This window comes from Nanorana parkeri, unplaced genomic scaffold (assembly GCF_000935625.1).
Source record: "Nanorana parkeri isolate BGI_ZX_2015 unplaced genomic scaffold, ASM93562v1 scaffold167, whole genome shotgun sequence".
Taxonomy (NCBI): domain Eukaryota; kingdom Metazoa; phylum Chordata; class Amphibia; order Anura; family Dicroglossidae; genus Nanorana; species Nanorana parkeri.
Window position 1 is genome coordinate 635,836 of NW_017306435.1, and position 16,683 is coordinate 652,518.

General features: G+C 40.5%; 1 protein-coding gene across 2 annotated transcripts in view; it reads right to left on the reverse strand.

The window, feature by feature from the left end:
• Positions 1–466: 466 nt before the first annotated feature.
• The window catches only part of PTPN9 (protein tyrosine phosphatase, non-receptor type 9), a 39,209-nt gene continuing 22,992 nt past the window's right edge, over positions 467–16,683 (reverse strand). For both annotated transcript variants that reach the window (XM_018554647.1, XM_018554648.1), the window contains 6 exons: positions 16,133–16,223; positions 14,082–14,151; positions 8,705–8,783; positions 8,465–8,615; positions 6,627–6,834; positions 467–936 (listed from right to left, as the gene is read on the reverse strand). In XM_018554647.1, the coding sequence (XP_018410149.1) occupies positions 770–936; positions 6,627–6,834; positions 8,465–8,615; positions 8,705–8,783; positions 14,082–14,151; positions 16,133–16,223 (766 nt within the window). In that variant the 3' untranslated portion in view covers positions 467–769. The remainder of the gene's footprint in view (positions 937–6,626; positions 6,835–8,464; positions 8,616–8,704; positions 8,784–14,081; positions 14,152–16,132; positions 16,224–16,683) is intronic.

Here is a 16,683-nt window from a genome sequence, read left to right on the forward strand (position 1 = left end):
CTATGCCAACACCACTTGTTACTATTTGTTAGTCACGGCACTGGGCTGTGCAGCTACTAGTAAAAACTGGTGCATGATCATCTTCAAAGGAAAGGAAGATGCCTGCAACAAAAACAGGCATTGTTTGGTAAGGGAATTCAGTATATTTTAGGCACATTGGTCCATTTTCTTAAAAGAAAAGGTAATCTGAAGCACCATATGTCACCTTTGCTTTACAGTCCATTTCTATTAAAAAAAATAAAGGGATGGCTTATTAGGCTCAAAATACTTGTATTATATTGTGGCATTGATTGGACCTCCAACCCCTGATATGTTCTCAGGCTCACATGCCACACAAGTGGAATTGCTGTCTCCTAACCACAGGCAACCATATGCATTATATCCTGAGCAATACTTTCTCATACTCTCCCCTTCTTCTTACTGTGATTGGCATGTTTGTGTTATGTCTTAATTTGAAATCTATCACATAGTTGTGTATGTACCCAATTTTATGGTTGTATAAAAGACATATATTTATTGGTTAACTGCTGTGTATGCCATACTTGTTTTATAATGTGGAAAAATTGAATAGTGGTCTGGAAGAAGGGAATGTGCGCTGGAATATAATGCTGAGTAATTTCTGATTACAAGTATCTTAATATTATTGCTTTGCATAAAAGCAACTGACTGGATGCCTTACTGTCTTGGTGGTACCCAAAGAGAATGAAGGCTTCAGCAGCCCTCAACGTGGGCCCTTTTCCCTTGATGAGGAGAGTGGCACAGTCCAATGTCAGCTAGCAAAGTGTTCAAGGATAGCCATATGACAGAAGTAATACTGCTCCGGAGTCTGTATGCTTAGTGCTCGTTGTTTCCGCATTCGCCGCACTGTCTGCTGGATGTTTAGGGAGCCCACATCCTCTATTTGGGATAAACAGATATCCAGTGTGCAGAAAGTACCTGGAAGAAAAACATTGACCATCAGTTATAAATAGCATAGCCTCATATCCAGTTTTGTTGTTACTGGCATACAGCATCACAATAATATTCATACAGCAATGTCATTTTCCCTTAAGAAAACTTTTCTTAAGGGAAAGGATCATGTCACCAAAAAGGATCATGTCATCATTTAACATTATCAAATATACTAGTAGCAAAGCAATAAGGAATGTGAACAGTGAGAATGTTATTTATCATAACTAAGCATTAAGAACATACAAAAGTTATTATAAAGCTCAAAGTCCCAATGGTAGTTGTCCTCACCAGTGTGGGTACACCACATAAATACTACCAATTAGACAGTTTACCAGGTATTTCTAAGCCTTACAATGAACACCTGAGAAGAACAAGGTCTAGAATACAATCCTGATGAAAAGAAAACAAAAAGGAGAAAACAGAGAAGAAGGTAAAAAATTGCAAGAACACACTTCTAATAAAAAGAACAACAAAAGGGCCTTTACATATACTGTAGCCTAAACCTGTATATGCCATCAACAAAATTCTGGACCAAAACTTTCTGGCTTCAGGACAGTCCCAGAACCCATATTAAAATCTCCTGTTGGTTAAACCCTTCAAAATGTGAGGAAGAACAAACTGATAAAAAATGCACATCTCATGTGGCCCAAAGAAGTTGTATTGTACCCATTGCAAACCTTACAGGCTTATACCTTACCAGTGTGCTGTATTGAATGGTGTCACCATACAGTCATAGGAAAATAAGGATTTTCACCAGCACACTTTTTTTATAGTGATAATATTTTCCTTTATTCACATAAAGCAACAGGAATCACAAGCCAACATTTTTGGACCTCACAGGATCCCTTACGAGAGAAAGGGATCCTGCAAGGTCCTGAAATGTAGGCTTATGATGCCTGTTGCTTCATGTCATAAAGGAAAAGATTATCGCTATACAAAAAGGTGTGTTGTTGAAGATCCTTTTCTTGGGAGAAGGCACTTATAGATCAATCCATGAAGGTAGAATTTATAATGGACTGTGTGAATATTTGCTTACAGTTTTCCTTCTCCTGTTGTGTCCCTGGCTCTGTTCTCTATTTGATTTAATACAGCAAACAAGCTTCTAAAAAGGTCCCCTCTGTTCAAGATGAATATACTGTATTTAAAGTTTGTGTGTCAATATTAGTTTTGTTATGTTTTTACACTGTTTTTTTTATACCTTTTATTACTCTACACAGTATATAGAATCTTTGCTTTACAAACATACCTTTAATAAAAGGCAGTGCACATGAAACAGAATTGCTCAGAGTGCTCTTGTGTTTTAAAAAAAAAAAACGACAGCACAGCACAAGCTCTTTCCTTGCAAGGTCCCTGAATTGTGATTGGAGCCGTTTGAAAGGAAAAAAGGGGGTGTTGTGAATCACATATGTTCTCACATATTCTCTTGTATGGATTTTAGCGTTAGCTTTTAGACTCTGTAAACAAGCTTTTTCTTCTTTTTTCCTTCAACAAAGGATACCACTACTGTTACAGTCCTCTAAACGGGCCACTGTCTGCTGACATTTCTGTAGTACTACAAAGCTTGCAAAGGAAGGTGAATAAGTGTTGTTGCTCAGTAGGGTTCAAGTTACTAGGATCTCATCGACTTCTGCACAGTAGGCCATTCTGTCAGCCTATGTTTTTATGAGATCATGCATGTTCATATGCAATGCCTGGGTAATGCTGTATAGCCACCTTTTGCCTTTAAAGGAGAACTATGACATGAGTGATTTCCACTCACCTCATAGTTCTAGCCGACCTGTGACAATGAGACTGTCACAGGTCTGCTCAGTAGATCGGGAGGTGAGCGAACACATACCAGGTCACCTTCCGATCCTGTCACGGCTCTCTACCGTGACAGGGGGAGGGGCTGGATTCCCCTCTCCCCGCTCCGATCTGCCAGCGCTGACTGGCGGAACGGACGGGGAGGGGGCGGGTATAGCTGGCTCTGCCTCTAGATAGGGGGAGCCAGCTGTCACTCACGCAGCTGGGCGGATCCCGTCATCTACGCCGGCTGCCGCGTCTCAGTATACCGCGAGCTGTAGCTCGCGGTATACTGAGCTTAGGGTAACGGGAGGACGCTAGTTTGTGTCCTCCCGTTACCCTAAGGAGAACTATGGGGAAAAACACTGACCCCATAGTTCTCCTTTAATGTTTCCCAAAAGCAGACCGAAGGCCAAACTGTTTGAGCTTTAGTTTCTGGCTGATTTTGTTTTCTATCCAAGAGTCTGTTCTCTGCATACTTTTAATTCTAGAGCTAACAGGCCATCCTTTATTGCCATATGTTTGTCTGCGCAAATTTGTTTGCAGGGTGATATATTTGTTCTGCCCTATCCTGCGTATATGTGTTTGAAATGTCCTCTGTTCTTCCCGGTCTTGCTCGGATTTACCACAGCATTTCTCTGAGACGGAAGAATCTTCCAATTTCTTCTATAGAGAACGTCTGTCATTGACGCCACATTTTCCAGTCTAACTGCAAAGTGTTTTAAGTTCCTTTTCAGGAAGTAATATTAGTGTTTTGATGGTGAGAACTATGATTGTGCATTCTTCTCTTGGCTATCCAGTGACTGTCATTTAATCACTATGGGCCTACTTGTATATGAAAGCTGTAAATAGAGTCTTCAGCAGCTACAGCTTTTCTTGATTTTATGTTACCAGTAAACTACAAAAGAATAGAGTGTAGCTGGAGACAGGAAAGTTTTTATTAATAAATTATGATTACTGCACTTTTTTATGTTTATATAACCATGCTTATGTTTATATAATCATCTATAAATTGGTTTGGAATAAGGTAAAGCTTTTTCTTTTTAGAATTATATAAATTGGTTTGGAATAAGGTAAAGCTTTTTTTTTTTTTTTTTTAGAATTAACCAATTTTATATTCCTATGTTCTAATTTTTGCAGCATAGTATTAATTTAAAAAAAAGTAGTTAATAAAAGGGAAATGCATTTTTTGTTGTTACTTCTTTGGTTGATTACCTAGAAGTCAGAACTTACCAGCATAGGAGATAAGTGTGGTAGCTTGTACAATAGCACACTCACTAGCCTGCCCTTTTTTGGTCCCGAAATATAACTTGATCTTTAACAATCCAATAGCCACGTTTATGTTTTCTGAATCTGAGTTTAAACAATTCAGTTATAAGTCCAGTGGATCCTCTAGTCTTATGCTTAGCAATTTTTCTACTACTGTATATATAACTCTTCCGTGTATTCTTGGCATCTCTTTGCTTTCTGCTTCTACACTAAAATTTTTATGTTTTACCATGCCCATTTTTGCATGACAGCTTTCTTTCAGTTAACCAGTCCTCTAGAAAAATAGGATTTTGGTACTCACCGTAAAATCCTTTTCTCTCCGTTCATTGAAGGACACAGGGAACAGATCGGAGATCATGTACTGTAGGGTAATATCGCCACCTGCAGGAGAAGGACGCTAGGCACAAAAAAACTAAAGACCAATTACATTTCCCGTTCCAATAACCTCATCGAAGCATTGGCGGTGCTCAATATGGTATGCCTCCAACTTGTTCGCTAGACTAGTGTTCAAAAGGGCATGTATTGTCCTATCTCCACTGCCTTAGCCTTTTATTTGCAAAAAGGAACGTTCTGAAAAACTGTAGCATCTATATGTTCTTTTTGTATAAAAAAATATATTGATGGTTCCTGTTCCTTGTAAAAAAATAAACTGACAATTGCAACTTAGTTATAGGTAAAATATTTTGGATTAACAACTTTTTTTCTCTATGTGTAAAGTTAAATCTCATTTAATAGACCTTTATAATAGTGAACCAGGCTATTTTCATAATGAATCAGTTAGTAACAATGTCCTCTTTCTGGATTGCGGGAATACAGTCCACTCCCTTTCAGCTCTGGGGGATAATAAATTATAGGCCATTACTAGGAAACATGATAATTGAGATTCATCCTCTGTGTTTTACTAGTTTTCTTTATTTTATATTCCTAGATTTTGTTAGTGGATATGACTTTTATTTTATTTATTCTATTGTTATATATCGAAGCTCCAGTCTGACATGCTAAATACAGATTATAGTAGTTACTATGACCAATTAATTATTTTAGCCAGTTTGTATGTTTCAGTTATATTTCTGACTGACATCTTTAGCATTCACATTATGTATGAAGAACACCTTCCCCATGATACTGGTTGCATCAAGCTTCTTGGGCAACTGTAGTTGTAGGATATACCTGAAATACTGTAATTTTCCCTAATTTGGATTTGGACAGAGATCACGGTGTTATTTTCTTTTTTTGCGGGGGGGTTGAAACTTTTCACAGATTGCGACACCCTTTTACTATGCAGATTACTCAGTTCTGTAGGATTCTTGCCTGCTGCAGAAGATCTGCAACTATGTCACCTTTTACATTTCCAGTCCATTTATCTGAACTGTAACCACATCAGAGAAATGTTTATTCCATGTTCAATAAGATATAATTCTTTACAATATCAAATTTTCATTTTCTCTAAATATCCTTGTTTTTCAGCTGTATCATGACTAGGGATGCACCGATATATCGGCCGAAAATGACACTTTTGGCATAATGCCGAAAGTGCAATTTTCCTGCCGATACATCGGCGCATCCCTGGTTTATTTCCTCCCCGCTGGGGGCTGCTCTGTGTCCCAGCGGGGGGGGGGAGAAAGTGTGATAGCCGGCCGAGCGCTGCGGGAGGAGAGCGCTGTGAGGGCCCGGCGTCTCCTCCTACACTGCTCAGCCTCCTATCACAGTCCGGCAATGCGGTGTGGGCGGAGACAGGCCGCGCTGTCACAGGAGGCTGAGCTCTCCTCCCTACACCGCTCGATCAGCCTCCTGTGACAGCGTGTCAGAGAGGAAAGCAAGTGATCGCTGAGTGTTTGTAGATAACTGAGGACATGGTATGTGGACTATATCCTCAATTATGAATGAATGGGAATCACCTCTAGTCATGACTCTTTCTGAACTCCACTTTATTTGCCATTTCAACTTTTCTCAACGTGCTCTTGACTTTTCTTTACAAAGATAAATCTTTGCCAGTAATATGTGTGATTAGTAGCGTCGTGGAAAATAGTAAATCTTCTGTTTTTTCGATCGACAAAAGCTCACCAAGGTATAGGGTCTAAGACGTACATGGTCTTCACCATTACCCCCACAAAGCATGGTAGCTATCATATTGCAGCCTTTGGGATTTTCACGCTGGCAACTAATGGCAAGCGGGCTGACAAGCGTTAAATTGTAAAACTAATCAGGTGTTAAGTGACAACTCAGGATCAAATAAAAGATGACATGCCAAGTTATAAACAAAATCAGAAGATCAACAGTATAAACTAGAACACAAGTCAACATTACAGTAGAATATCAGGATATACACATGATAACTTTCCATAGTGCTAAGTAGCAGATACTTTGTTCAGGCACTGCGTCAGACTGAAATCCAGCACCAGTAGGTGTCACAAGCATTTTGCAGAATGCCTTTGCTGCAGTGTCTCATTACTGTCAGTAGGTGGCACACACACATGCACAGTACCAGTACATTTGCCCAGACTAGAATACCTCTGGAAGTAGGGGATGCGAAGGTACCAAGCTGCAGAAGGTTGGCAGTCATGGGGTTACATAGAGTGTTGTCTCCATCCCCCCCACCCTCATTACAACACACACAACCATACCTGTTCTTCCAATGCCTGCACTGCAGTGTACTACAATGGGAGGACCCCCTGAAGGCCCTCTCCACTGGTTTCCAATTTCATTCACAAATCCTCTCTGCTCTTTCTTTACAGCATCCCGAAAATTGATAAGAGCAGCGGCAGAACTAGGTACCCCAAAATCTGGCCAGCTTAGGAACTGCATATGGCTAATTTGCCGTCTCTCCCGACCCTGGAAAGTCCAAAAGAAATGTTAAGAAAAATAACATTAGAAAGTTAAAAAAAATGCATAAACTGTGTTGGTGGAACATTAATAAGCTAAAGTGCATGTCAAAACCAGTGCAAGCAAGCAAAAATATTCCCTAATTTGTTAAGTTACATAAACAGAAATGTTACTGTTTTTTCATGTGCAAGAGGCAGTGCACACTACTACTACACTTATACTACATCTCTCCATACTGCCCCCTCAACCTGTCCTTATTTTTCTAAAAGGGATATACCTACCTCTGATGCTTCCCTCAACAGTCTTTCTTCCTAAATCTTTTTCACCAGCCAGCCAATCTCCTCTGTATGGTATGCCAATTACATCTATGGAAAGACTGTCCACAGGTCATCAGAAATTTCACAGGCCCTCCACTCAAGTGCATAGAGTTGGAGAGATACATGCATGAGGGCAGTACTGGCAAGCGAAATAGACTTAGTTGGGAAGGGTGTATGAGACTGGGGAGGTTGCACAGTGAGGATCTCTTGATGGAAGAGCCATAGGTAAGTATTTTCTTTTTTAAAATGGCAGCGTGATGCAGGTCCACTGAGGATAAGTGTCCACTTAGTATATGAAAATAAAGGCCCCTGTAAAGATGCTTACAAAAGGAACTGAACTCTGGAAGCTGTGGCCAGAAATGCAGGCAGAGGACAAAGGACTATTCACCAGTATTGCTTGTGGTCTCCCTGCAACTGATCTTTCCCCATAACTGACTAAACATGTCTTGCACTGCGCTGTGTCTCTGTGTGTAGGCAGCCATCTTGGCAGAGCAGGACTTTGCTAATGTCAAAACCTTTTTCAAGAAGAACAGTGAGTAGGAAAGAAGGAACTTCACCAAATCTCACTCTAATTCTCCTAAGACTAACAGTCAGAGGCAGCAGTGCCTTTTATGTCACACTGCAGATATACAGCTATAAGACTGGATGTACAGGAGAGCCTAGGTACACTCACACACCAGGAAGCGCACTGCTATTTTTCAGTAATAATTTAAGACTAATAGTAATTCTTTTAGGTTACTGTATAAAACAATGAATATTTCTAGATGTCCCTATAATGTAGCAATATTACTTTTTTGAGTTCAGGTCCACTTTCAAATAAAAGTAATTGCCATTTATAATGCAAGGCTGATCATATGGTGCTTTTAAAGTGTTGTATGCAGGAAGTTACCTAAAACATTTTTTCCTTCAGTCCAAAGAAAAATAATTGTATGCAAATGTATTTATAATTACAATTTACAAGTGCTTATATGATAAGTCAATTGTAAAACTTGTGTAATATTGCCATTATTCCATGTTTTCATTTCAACTGACAAAATAAAGGAGTAGCTGCAGTGAACAGAATAAGAGCACTTTCACACAAGTAAAAGTTATGTAACCGCACAATATAAACATTTGTGTACATCTTTCGTTCATTTCAGTGGGCTGACGTAATGCACTAACTGAACAAAAACACAGCCCCAAGCTGCAGCGCATAGTTGTGAACTTGCCACGTAGTAATAAATAGGGATTTCTACTTAAAATGTAATTTCATTCAGAAAATGCACACATTTTACTGCAATAAAGTATATAGGCATAGGCAGGCCCTAATGAACCTATGTTACCTGGCGGATTCTGAGCTCTAGAGTGGTCTTTCTGTAGTGCTGGTGGTTGTCTGTAGCTGTGTTTGAGACAATCACAGCACCGAATGAGGCTTCAGATCCAGGTGAAAGAGGCCAGTACTGACCGCACTTTCTATGGCCACCTTCTTCAACTCTGTTTAGGAAAAGGGAATATAAAAGTACCTGTACGAATAAAAAAATGGAGGAAACAGCTTCTTTAAGCTAATCCCAAAACAAACTTACCGAGTTGTCATAACTATAACCAACACATTCTGTTCCCAAACCATTTGCCAGAAATCCTGGAATGTGTTTTCCATAGGTCCTGGGGACAAAGGAGAACACATAACATAATGATAAAAAAAGATAAGAGTTAAGGGCTTAAAATTTCAAGTCCTGAGCTACTAGCCAGGCCTTAAGAGTTACTAGCCACCAGTTGCCCCATCTAACCCTTTCACTGCCCCGGCTTTAACTCCTCCCCTAAACACACCCTCTTACATAATCTTATGATAATTCTTATCTTATGATAGTTGTCGCTTGTAAATGGCAGATTAGGGATTCCCGCTGCAGGAAAATGCAAGATCCTGACGCAGGAATCCCTAATCACACCTGAAATATACTGTAGGTGTGAATGGGGCCTAATATACACATACACTAAAGGTGCCCATACACCTGCCGATTATCGTACGATAATCGCGGGTGATCCTGCAATCGTACGATAAGCGGCGGGTGTATGGGCAGCGTGCGACCGATTCTACTGTACGGTCGCACGACTTCCGTCTTCCGAGCACGCTGGAAAACCTGCCGAAAATCGTACGATTTTTGGCGGGTTGGTGGCGTGGTCAGAAAGACGAATGCGGCAAGCGCACACTGCCCGTTCAGCACTGCAATCATCGGAAGGGCTTGCGATGATCGCAAGTACGATCTGCCTGTCCAAGATGGGTAGATCGTACGAGATTTTAATGGCCTTACAACCATTGCATAACGAAAGTCGTACGATGGTTGTAAGGTGTATGGACAGCTTAAAACACAATAATACACTTCTCAACGTTACACTCCCCCCCCCGCACAAATACAATAATAAAATTGCCCCCGCACACATAAATAATATAACAATCCTGGTACCCCAAAAATGTACTGTTCTTCCCATTTGGGGTCTTGACTCATAGGCTCATTACCTAAGTGCTAAATGACTTGCAGATGTTTTGTTAAAGCTTATCTCTAGGCACAATGACATTCATTTAAATATGTTTTACAATAGGCGGAAGGGGGTTAGGCGGATACAAGACCAGTCACCCTGAACAAAGAAGACAGAGCAGCAGTGACCAGTCCGTATTACAGCAAATTCATGCCCAGAGACAAAGCACAGGTGTTTTTTTTATGCTGGACTGCACCGATCTGGAAGAAGTACACAAAGGACACAAATTCAAGAAAGAATACTCATTCCTCTTGTATTAAGACAATAACAGGATTTTTGTACCTACTGTAAAATCTGCTTCTTGGAGTTCATTAAGGGAAACAGGAACACAGGATCAGTTTAATTCTGAGAGACCTGCCACCTTTAGAAGGAACTGGACACTGGCAAAACAAAAAAAAATCAAAAACATTGGCCAGCCAGCTATAACCCCTCTCGCTCCCAGCATGCTTCAGCTTTATGGAAAAGCAGTACATAGGAGTAGGTCACACAGAGGGGTACAATCTGTGTCATTTAGTAAACTCCAAAAATAGGATTTTCCGGTAAGTACAAAAATCCTGTTTTCTTTATCATCCATCAGGAGACACAGGATCAGTAGTTATTTTAAGACTAATGGGATGGCCATAAGCAGTCCAATTGAGGTGTGGGCACGATAGCAAAGCAAACACTAACAGGCACAAGAAACCATAACAATAAACATGGAGTCACCCACAGTTCAAAGAGATTCCTGAAGTACCTAAAACTGGAAGCTGGCATCAGATGAGGCCTGAACATCCACCAGGTAAAACTTAGAGAAAGTGTGAACAGAAGACCAGGTGGCAACCTCGCAAATCTGGGAAACAGGTGTCTGATACCAAAAAGAGCAAGAAGCACTCACAGATCTAGTAGCATGTGGTTTGACAGGAAAGGAAAGAACTTTAATGCTAAATAATAGTTTGCCTGAACCACTGGGAAATAGTGTAACAAGAAACTGGTTCCCCTTTACAAGATCCATCAGAAATGAAAAGAGTAAGTCAGTCTTTCTAATGGAAGAAGCAGCTACAAAATAAACAAACAGCCTAAACCACATTCAGGCAATGAAGGAACATCTCCTTTGGATATACTGGAGTCAGATAGAAAGATGGAATAATGATGTCCTGATTGAGGTAAAAGCAGAAACTACCTTAGGAAGAAAGGAGGCTCTGGGCCTGAACATGACCTTGTCTTTGTGTAAGCTCAAAAAGGGTTATTTACAAGAAGAGCCTGCCAGCTCAGAAACGTGTCTGGCAAAGGTAATGGCTACTAGAAACACAACCTTATGAGTGAGATTGGACAGGGGAATATTCCTGGCAGGTTCAAATGTGGTATTTGTAAGCTGAGAGAACCAAATTTAAGTTCCATGGAGTCACAGGTGGTTGAAGAGAAGCAGCTTTATGAGAGACACCCTGAACAAACGTAGTTCTGGCCAAGACGGAATTCTGTCCACCTCCTTTGCTGCTGCTAGAATTCTGGGTCCTTCCTGATGTATAACACTGCTACGGCGTTGTCTGGCTGAATTCGAGTCAGATGATCCTCTTGTCAGGATTGCCAGCATTGTAGGGACAAACAAATCCCTCTTAGCTCCAGTATGTTGATAAGGAGATGAGACTTTCTGGTAACCAATGCCCCTGCTCTGTTGTTTAGGACTTCTGCTAAGCCTATCAGGCTGACATCCCTCCTGAGAATCTTCCAGGATAATGGAAGGAAGGTTTTCTCTGACTCGAGAGCTGAATTCCTGAGCCACCAGGCCAGAGAAAAAAACTGGGCAAATGGGACTGCCATCAATGCCAAAACTCTCATGCAGAATTCCAGATTTGGATGGCTACTAGACTGTAGAGTCTAAATCTGGGAACAGAACGTTTTAAGTATTTCTTGTGAAAGAAGAACTTTGTACTGAACTGTATCTAGAATGAGACCCAGATACTCCAATACTCCAAAAGGCAGTTCCAGCACAGATTTTTGAAGGTTCAGGATCCAACCAAAACTTTGCATGGTCTGAACTGTCCATGTTGCATTGTCAGTCAGAGACTTAGCAGAGCATAGCTAGGCCAGCACAGGAGCTAGGGCTGTTAAATACATGGGTTTCTGAGGAGAGGCCAAAAGGCAGGTCTACAAACTTGAAGTGTTGAGCACTTACAGCAAAGCAAAGTGCTAGTGTGCTGGAAAGATTGGGGCCTGCAAGTAGATATCCTTGTGTCTACAGAGGCCCGAAAGTCTCTTTAATGAAGGGAGGCTATGACAGACCACCTGGTGGATTCTATGCAAAACTTTCGGACTCAAATTAAGACACTACGTCCTTTACCCAAGCATTTGTAATGCTTTCTGGCCAGGTGTCCATAAAGGCTAACAGACCCCCGCCTCCCACTTTGAGTTACAGACTTCAGTTAGGTTTAAGAGTCCAGGCTTATGGATAAACTGGGACCCTGGTTTGTGTCCAAGTTTAAAAAATGGAGCCTGAGGGAAATATAAAAAAAAACTCTTCTTGGTCTCAGAAGTGGCAGGAGCCTTTTTTATGTTGAGGCCTAGGATTCTTTGTTGCGATAAAATGTACTCTTGCCACCAGTGATATATTTGATGAAATTATCTAAAAAAGAACCAAAGGCATTCCTCTTTAAAGGCATGCGAAGCAAGCATGCGGTATATGCCTGTTCAAAAGACCAACATTTCAGCCAAAGAATCGTCTGTATATTCATGGAAATAACACTCATTTTGGAAACTAGACGAGCAATGTCAGCTATGCCATCCATAGAACAGTGTAGGGCAACGGGAAAAGCTCTAAACGTTGCATTTGCATGGAATCAGTACAGATAGCAATTGGATTCTGAGACAGGAGTTTAATCTAGTCCCCTAATCTTTGACATACTGACATCAAAGCCACAGTGGACTGCATAACAGGACCTGCTAGTGAAAACAGGGAATTGGAAAGCGCTTCTATGCATTAGTCAGCAGAATCCTTAAACACTGGGGGATCCTTGAAACGCACAATGAGTGTTTTGTTAAGGCGGGAAATTGCCGGGCCCACAGTTGGAACAGTCCACTTTTTAATAAAGAACTCCAATATGCGAAAAGCATATTGCCGCAGATAGTAAAAAGAACCCCAAAAAATTTTACCAATATATTAACAGTAAAAAGGTGAGAAAGGAGCAGATAGGCCCAATAAAGGATGGAAGCGGGAAGCTAGTCACAAACGACAAGGAGAGGGCCGAGGCGCTGAACGCTTTTTTCTCCTCAGTATACACTCGGGAGGGAAACGGGTTTGACACACATGATAAAACTCCCAGTTTAACTCAAAATATACCCCAGTGGTTGACAGAAACCGGGATACAACAAAGAAATAAGCACAACCGAAGGTGGCGCCAAACAAACAATCTTATAGTCCAAAATAGTGTTTTAGTGACAGGAATATTAAAAGGAAAACATGAAAGGCATAAAAGGTTTTGGAAGCTCAGCAATCACCCTCCATCAGGGCTCCATACGATCCAAAAATCGGGGCTAATACATATCGAAAGAAAATGCTGAGAAAAACTATTTAACACTATTGAACTTTAAGAATGTTTGTTTGGCACCCTCTTTGGCTGAAATACATATTGACATCTCAGTTGACCTCTGTTCTTAGAGGAGGCCCCTGTTTTGTGGAGAGCTGCCAAATACAAGGCATTTGGTCTTATTCAATACTTTTTTCACTACAGGAAATCCGTATCCAGCAGCTCACTTGACACGGATTCTAATCCTTCCCCATTCTCGCCAATACTAGAATAAAAAAAGTTTTGCCTTTACATACAATTTTATGTCATGCAATAATACCATCTTTAGCCAGATACCAATATTGCACTCAGCCACTAACCTGCTCCTGTTACTAGCACATGAAACTTGTACGTCTGTCATTACCATTACGTTATCTAACTCCTGCAATTTTGTCCTCGACAATGCAATGCAAAATACTATAGTGAAGATATAACAGAACATTACATGCATCCAGAAACCCAAAGCACAGAACAACTTTCTCTATATCCCACACACTGAAAAACAAAGAAACTCCTATCACCACCATCACAGATTAAAAATGGCTGAATGTCAACAATACCACAGAACATCTCCTAATCCAGGGGTAGGCAACCACGGCACTCCAGCTGTGTTGAAACTGCAAATTCCATCATGCTTCTACCACTGGCAGTCATGCCTCTGGCTATCAGAGTCTTGAAATGCATCAAGGCACCTGTAGTTCCATAACAGCTGGAGTGCCAAGATTGTCTACCCCTGTCCTAATCATATCGAATAGCAGGCAAACCTTGATGTATGTTGGGGGTCCTGTGGAAGAATAAGAAGTACCGCTTAGAGTACCCAGCTTTGTACTGTCTTCATCATACAATCAAGCTGTTTTTATTTTATGTAAAAACCTGCCCTTGTTACCTTGGGTCCCAATGTACGTATTCTTCTGTAGATAACCATCCATAAAGCTTGCATTTATATAGTCTGACCGCTAGAAGAGAAATATAGAGCTTACTCTGCAAATAATGTATAAACAACTTACAAACAAAATATGAATTAAAGTGAGCTTATTAGTAGATCTATTTATACAATCAAGGTTCAGTAGCTGCAGGTTGACCCTTTCACTAATTTCTGAAACAGAAGTAAAAATGGCCATCCCCAATTTCACTCATTTCCTTTTAACAAATCTTTGATGGGCTTTTGTTCACATCAGAACTACTTCTCTTACTATTTACAGTATGTCAATGGGAACACAAATGCAGCTTAATGCAGTTTAGGAAGAGGGCAAATGCAGGGCAAATGCAGGTCAACTGCAGGTTAAATGCACTTATTGTTACTTATGATCTCAGAAGGTTCTCAACTAATCTTAAATTCAAGCTGAATGTGCCTGAAAGCAAGTTGGATTTGCCTATTGACACCCTAAAGTAGATCTGTGCCCAGAGAATGCACACTAAAGTATTTACATATTCTGAGCAAGCAGTAAAAGCACTTTAAGGGCCCATTCACACCATGACACTATGGTAAAGCGGGCATTGCCATAATGCATGTTACGTGTGTTACTATGATGCAGTGTCACCATTTCAATGGCATCCTAATGCACCTTGCCAACGGACATGCGTTGCACAGGAAAGCGCGACTGGGGGCAACACAGTAACGTGCAAATGAGCCCTGAACCAAGCCCTCATTCATCTCGGTTTCTTTAAGCATTGTGGAGAAATTTAATCTTCAAAGTTCACAACATAAGCATTGAAATCTTACCTTTTTTTATGAAGAGTATATCTTGGCAGCCTGCCAGCCCTCTACTGTAAACAACCAGCAGATGTTTCTAATTTGTTAGAAACCAACTTAAACCTGACTTCTGATATTTGTTGATCTTTGAGAAGGTAGTTATTTTAATGCCCATAGTCTGGGCACAGAACTACTTTAAGGTGTCAATAGGTGAACTTTAAGCATACGATTATCCTTGCTACTGGCTTCCAAATAACTTTGAGGTTTGGTAGGTATTTATCATAAGTGATCTTAAAATAGACCTAATATGATATCCCATCTCTCTGAGACACCTGCTGCTCTGTGACTGACCTATAGGACACTACCCAGAGTACTACCCAGAGTTTGTCAGCTTTTCCTGGAAAACGTATTGCAGAACAATATGGAAATCTATAAATCTATGAAAAACAATAGATGACAGGGTAGAAGCCTCTAACTGCTGGACACACTGAAGGGTTAAATGGCTCTGTTTTAGTGGGCTGAAAAATCCTTAGACAAACTATCCATCTACATTGTATAATTTAATTGGAAAAAAATCTACAGAATGGGCCCATAGTACACTTTTAAACGTAAAAAAGAACTCTGGGCAAATAAAATCTTAACCTTTGCAGTGTGGCTACCCCTGCACTACACGTCTGAAGTGCTTGTGCTCGCTTTGCCTAGGGAGCTAAAATAGCAGAGTTATACTCATCTGAACCATGAACCTGGCTGGCTGTTAGACCAGTCCCTTCAGCCTCTCTCCCCCTCCACTCCAGCAGTCTAAGGTCCTGTGTGTCATCACATCCTAAACAGTGTATAAGACATGAGGACAAGGAAGAACATTCCATCGCTGGAGCGGGGGGACAAGCTGAAGGGATCAGTCTAGGAGCTGGGAGTGTGGGGGTAGACCCACTGCAAGGGTCAAGATTTTATTTGCCCAAAGTTCTTCTTTAACCCAGCTACTATAGTAGCAGACGTATTAGCCCCATATCGTTTAACTAGCTAGATTGTATCTATAAAATATAATTATTAGCTATTTTCTCTAAGAAAAGTCAAAATACTATAGCATAGCAATCAACATGCATTGCGATCTGCTGGACTATGTAGGTTTTGAAAAGAATGTAATCTAAGGTCAGTTATAAAAGAACCCCAGCCAGCTTCCTTACAAAACCATGCTACATGTAAGCGTTTCATGTGAATGCTAATGATATAGGAATAATAATTACATCATGCCAGTTTGCTCGTTTTAATTTGACCCGTGTTTGGTCCAGGCATGGCACATCTCCATAGCGATTCCGATCTCGATTTACAGGTGACCTTACAATGAAAAGAGAGAGAGATTTTTCACGTCTGAAGGTATACAATATGCAAAAAGTAAATATGCCCCAAAGGAACAATACACTGTTTATAACATATTCATGATACAATCAAAAGAAAACTGGTGACCACAAAAAACTGCGTTGAAGTTGCAATTTTTCTCCAGCAGGAAACATGGGTACATGCTAATTTCACTTCCAGAAATAAAATATTACACATTGTGGCATATACAGTATATGGCTATTAATATAGGACATTGTCTGCTAATGGTACCAGAAAACAAAACAAGACACTGCAATAATAACAGAGGCTCAATTCACAAAGCTAACACACCAGGATAAGGATACCTATTGTTTAAAAACCTATTTCCCGCTGAGTACAATAAGATTAACAAATAAGGCCACATAGCTAAAATGAAGAGCCTTATCTTTGTGATAAAACTTTGTGAATTTAGCCCAAG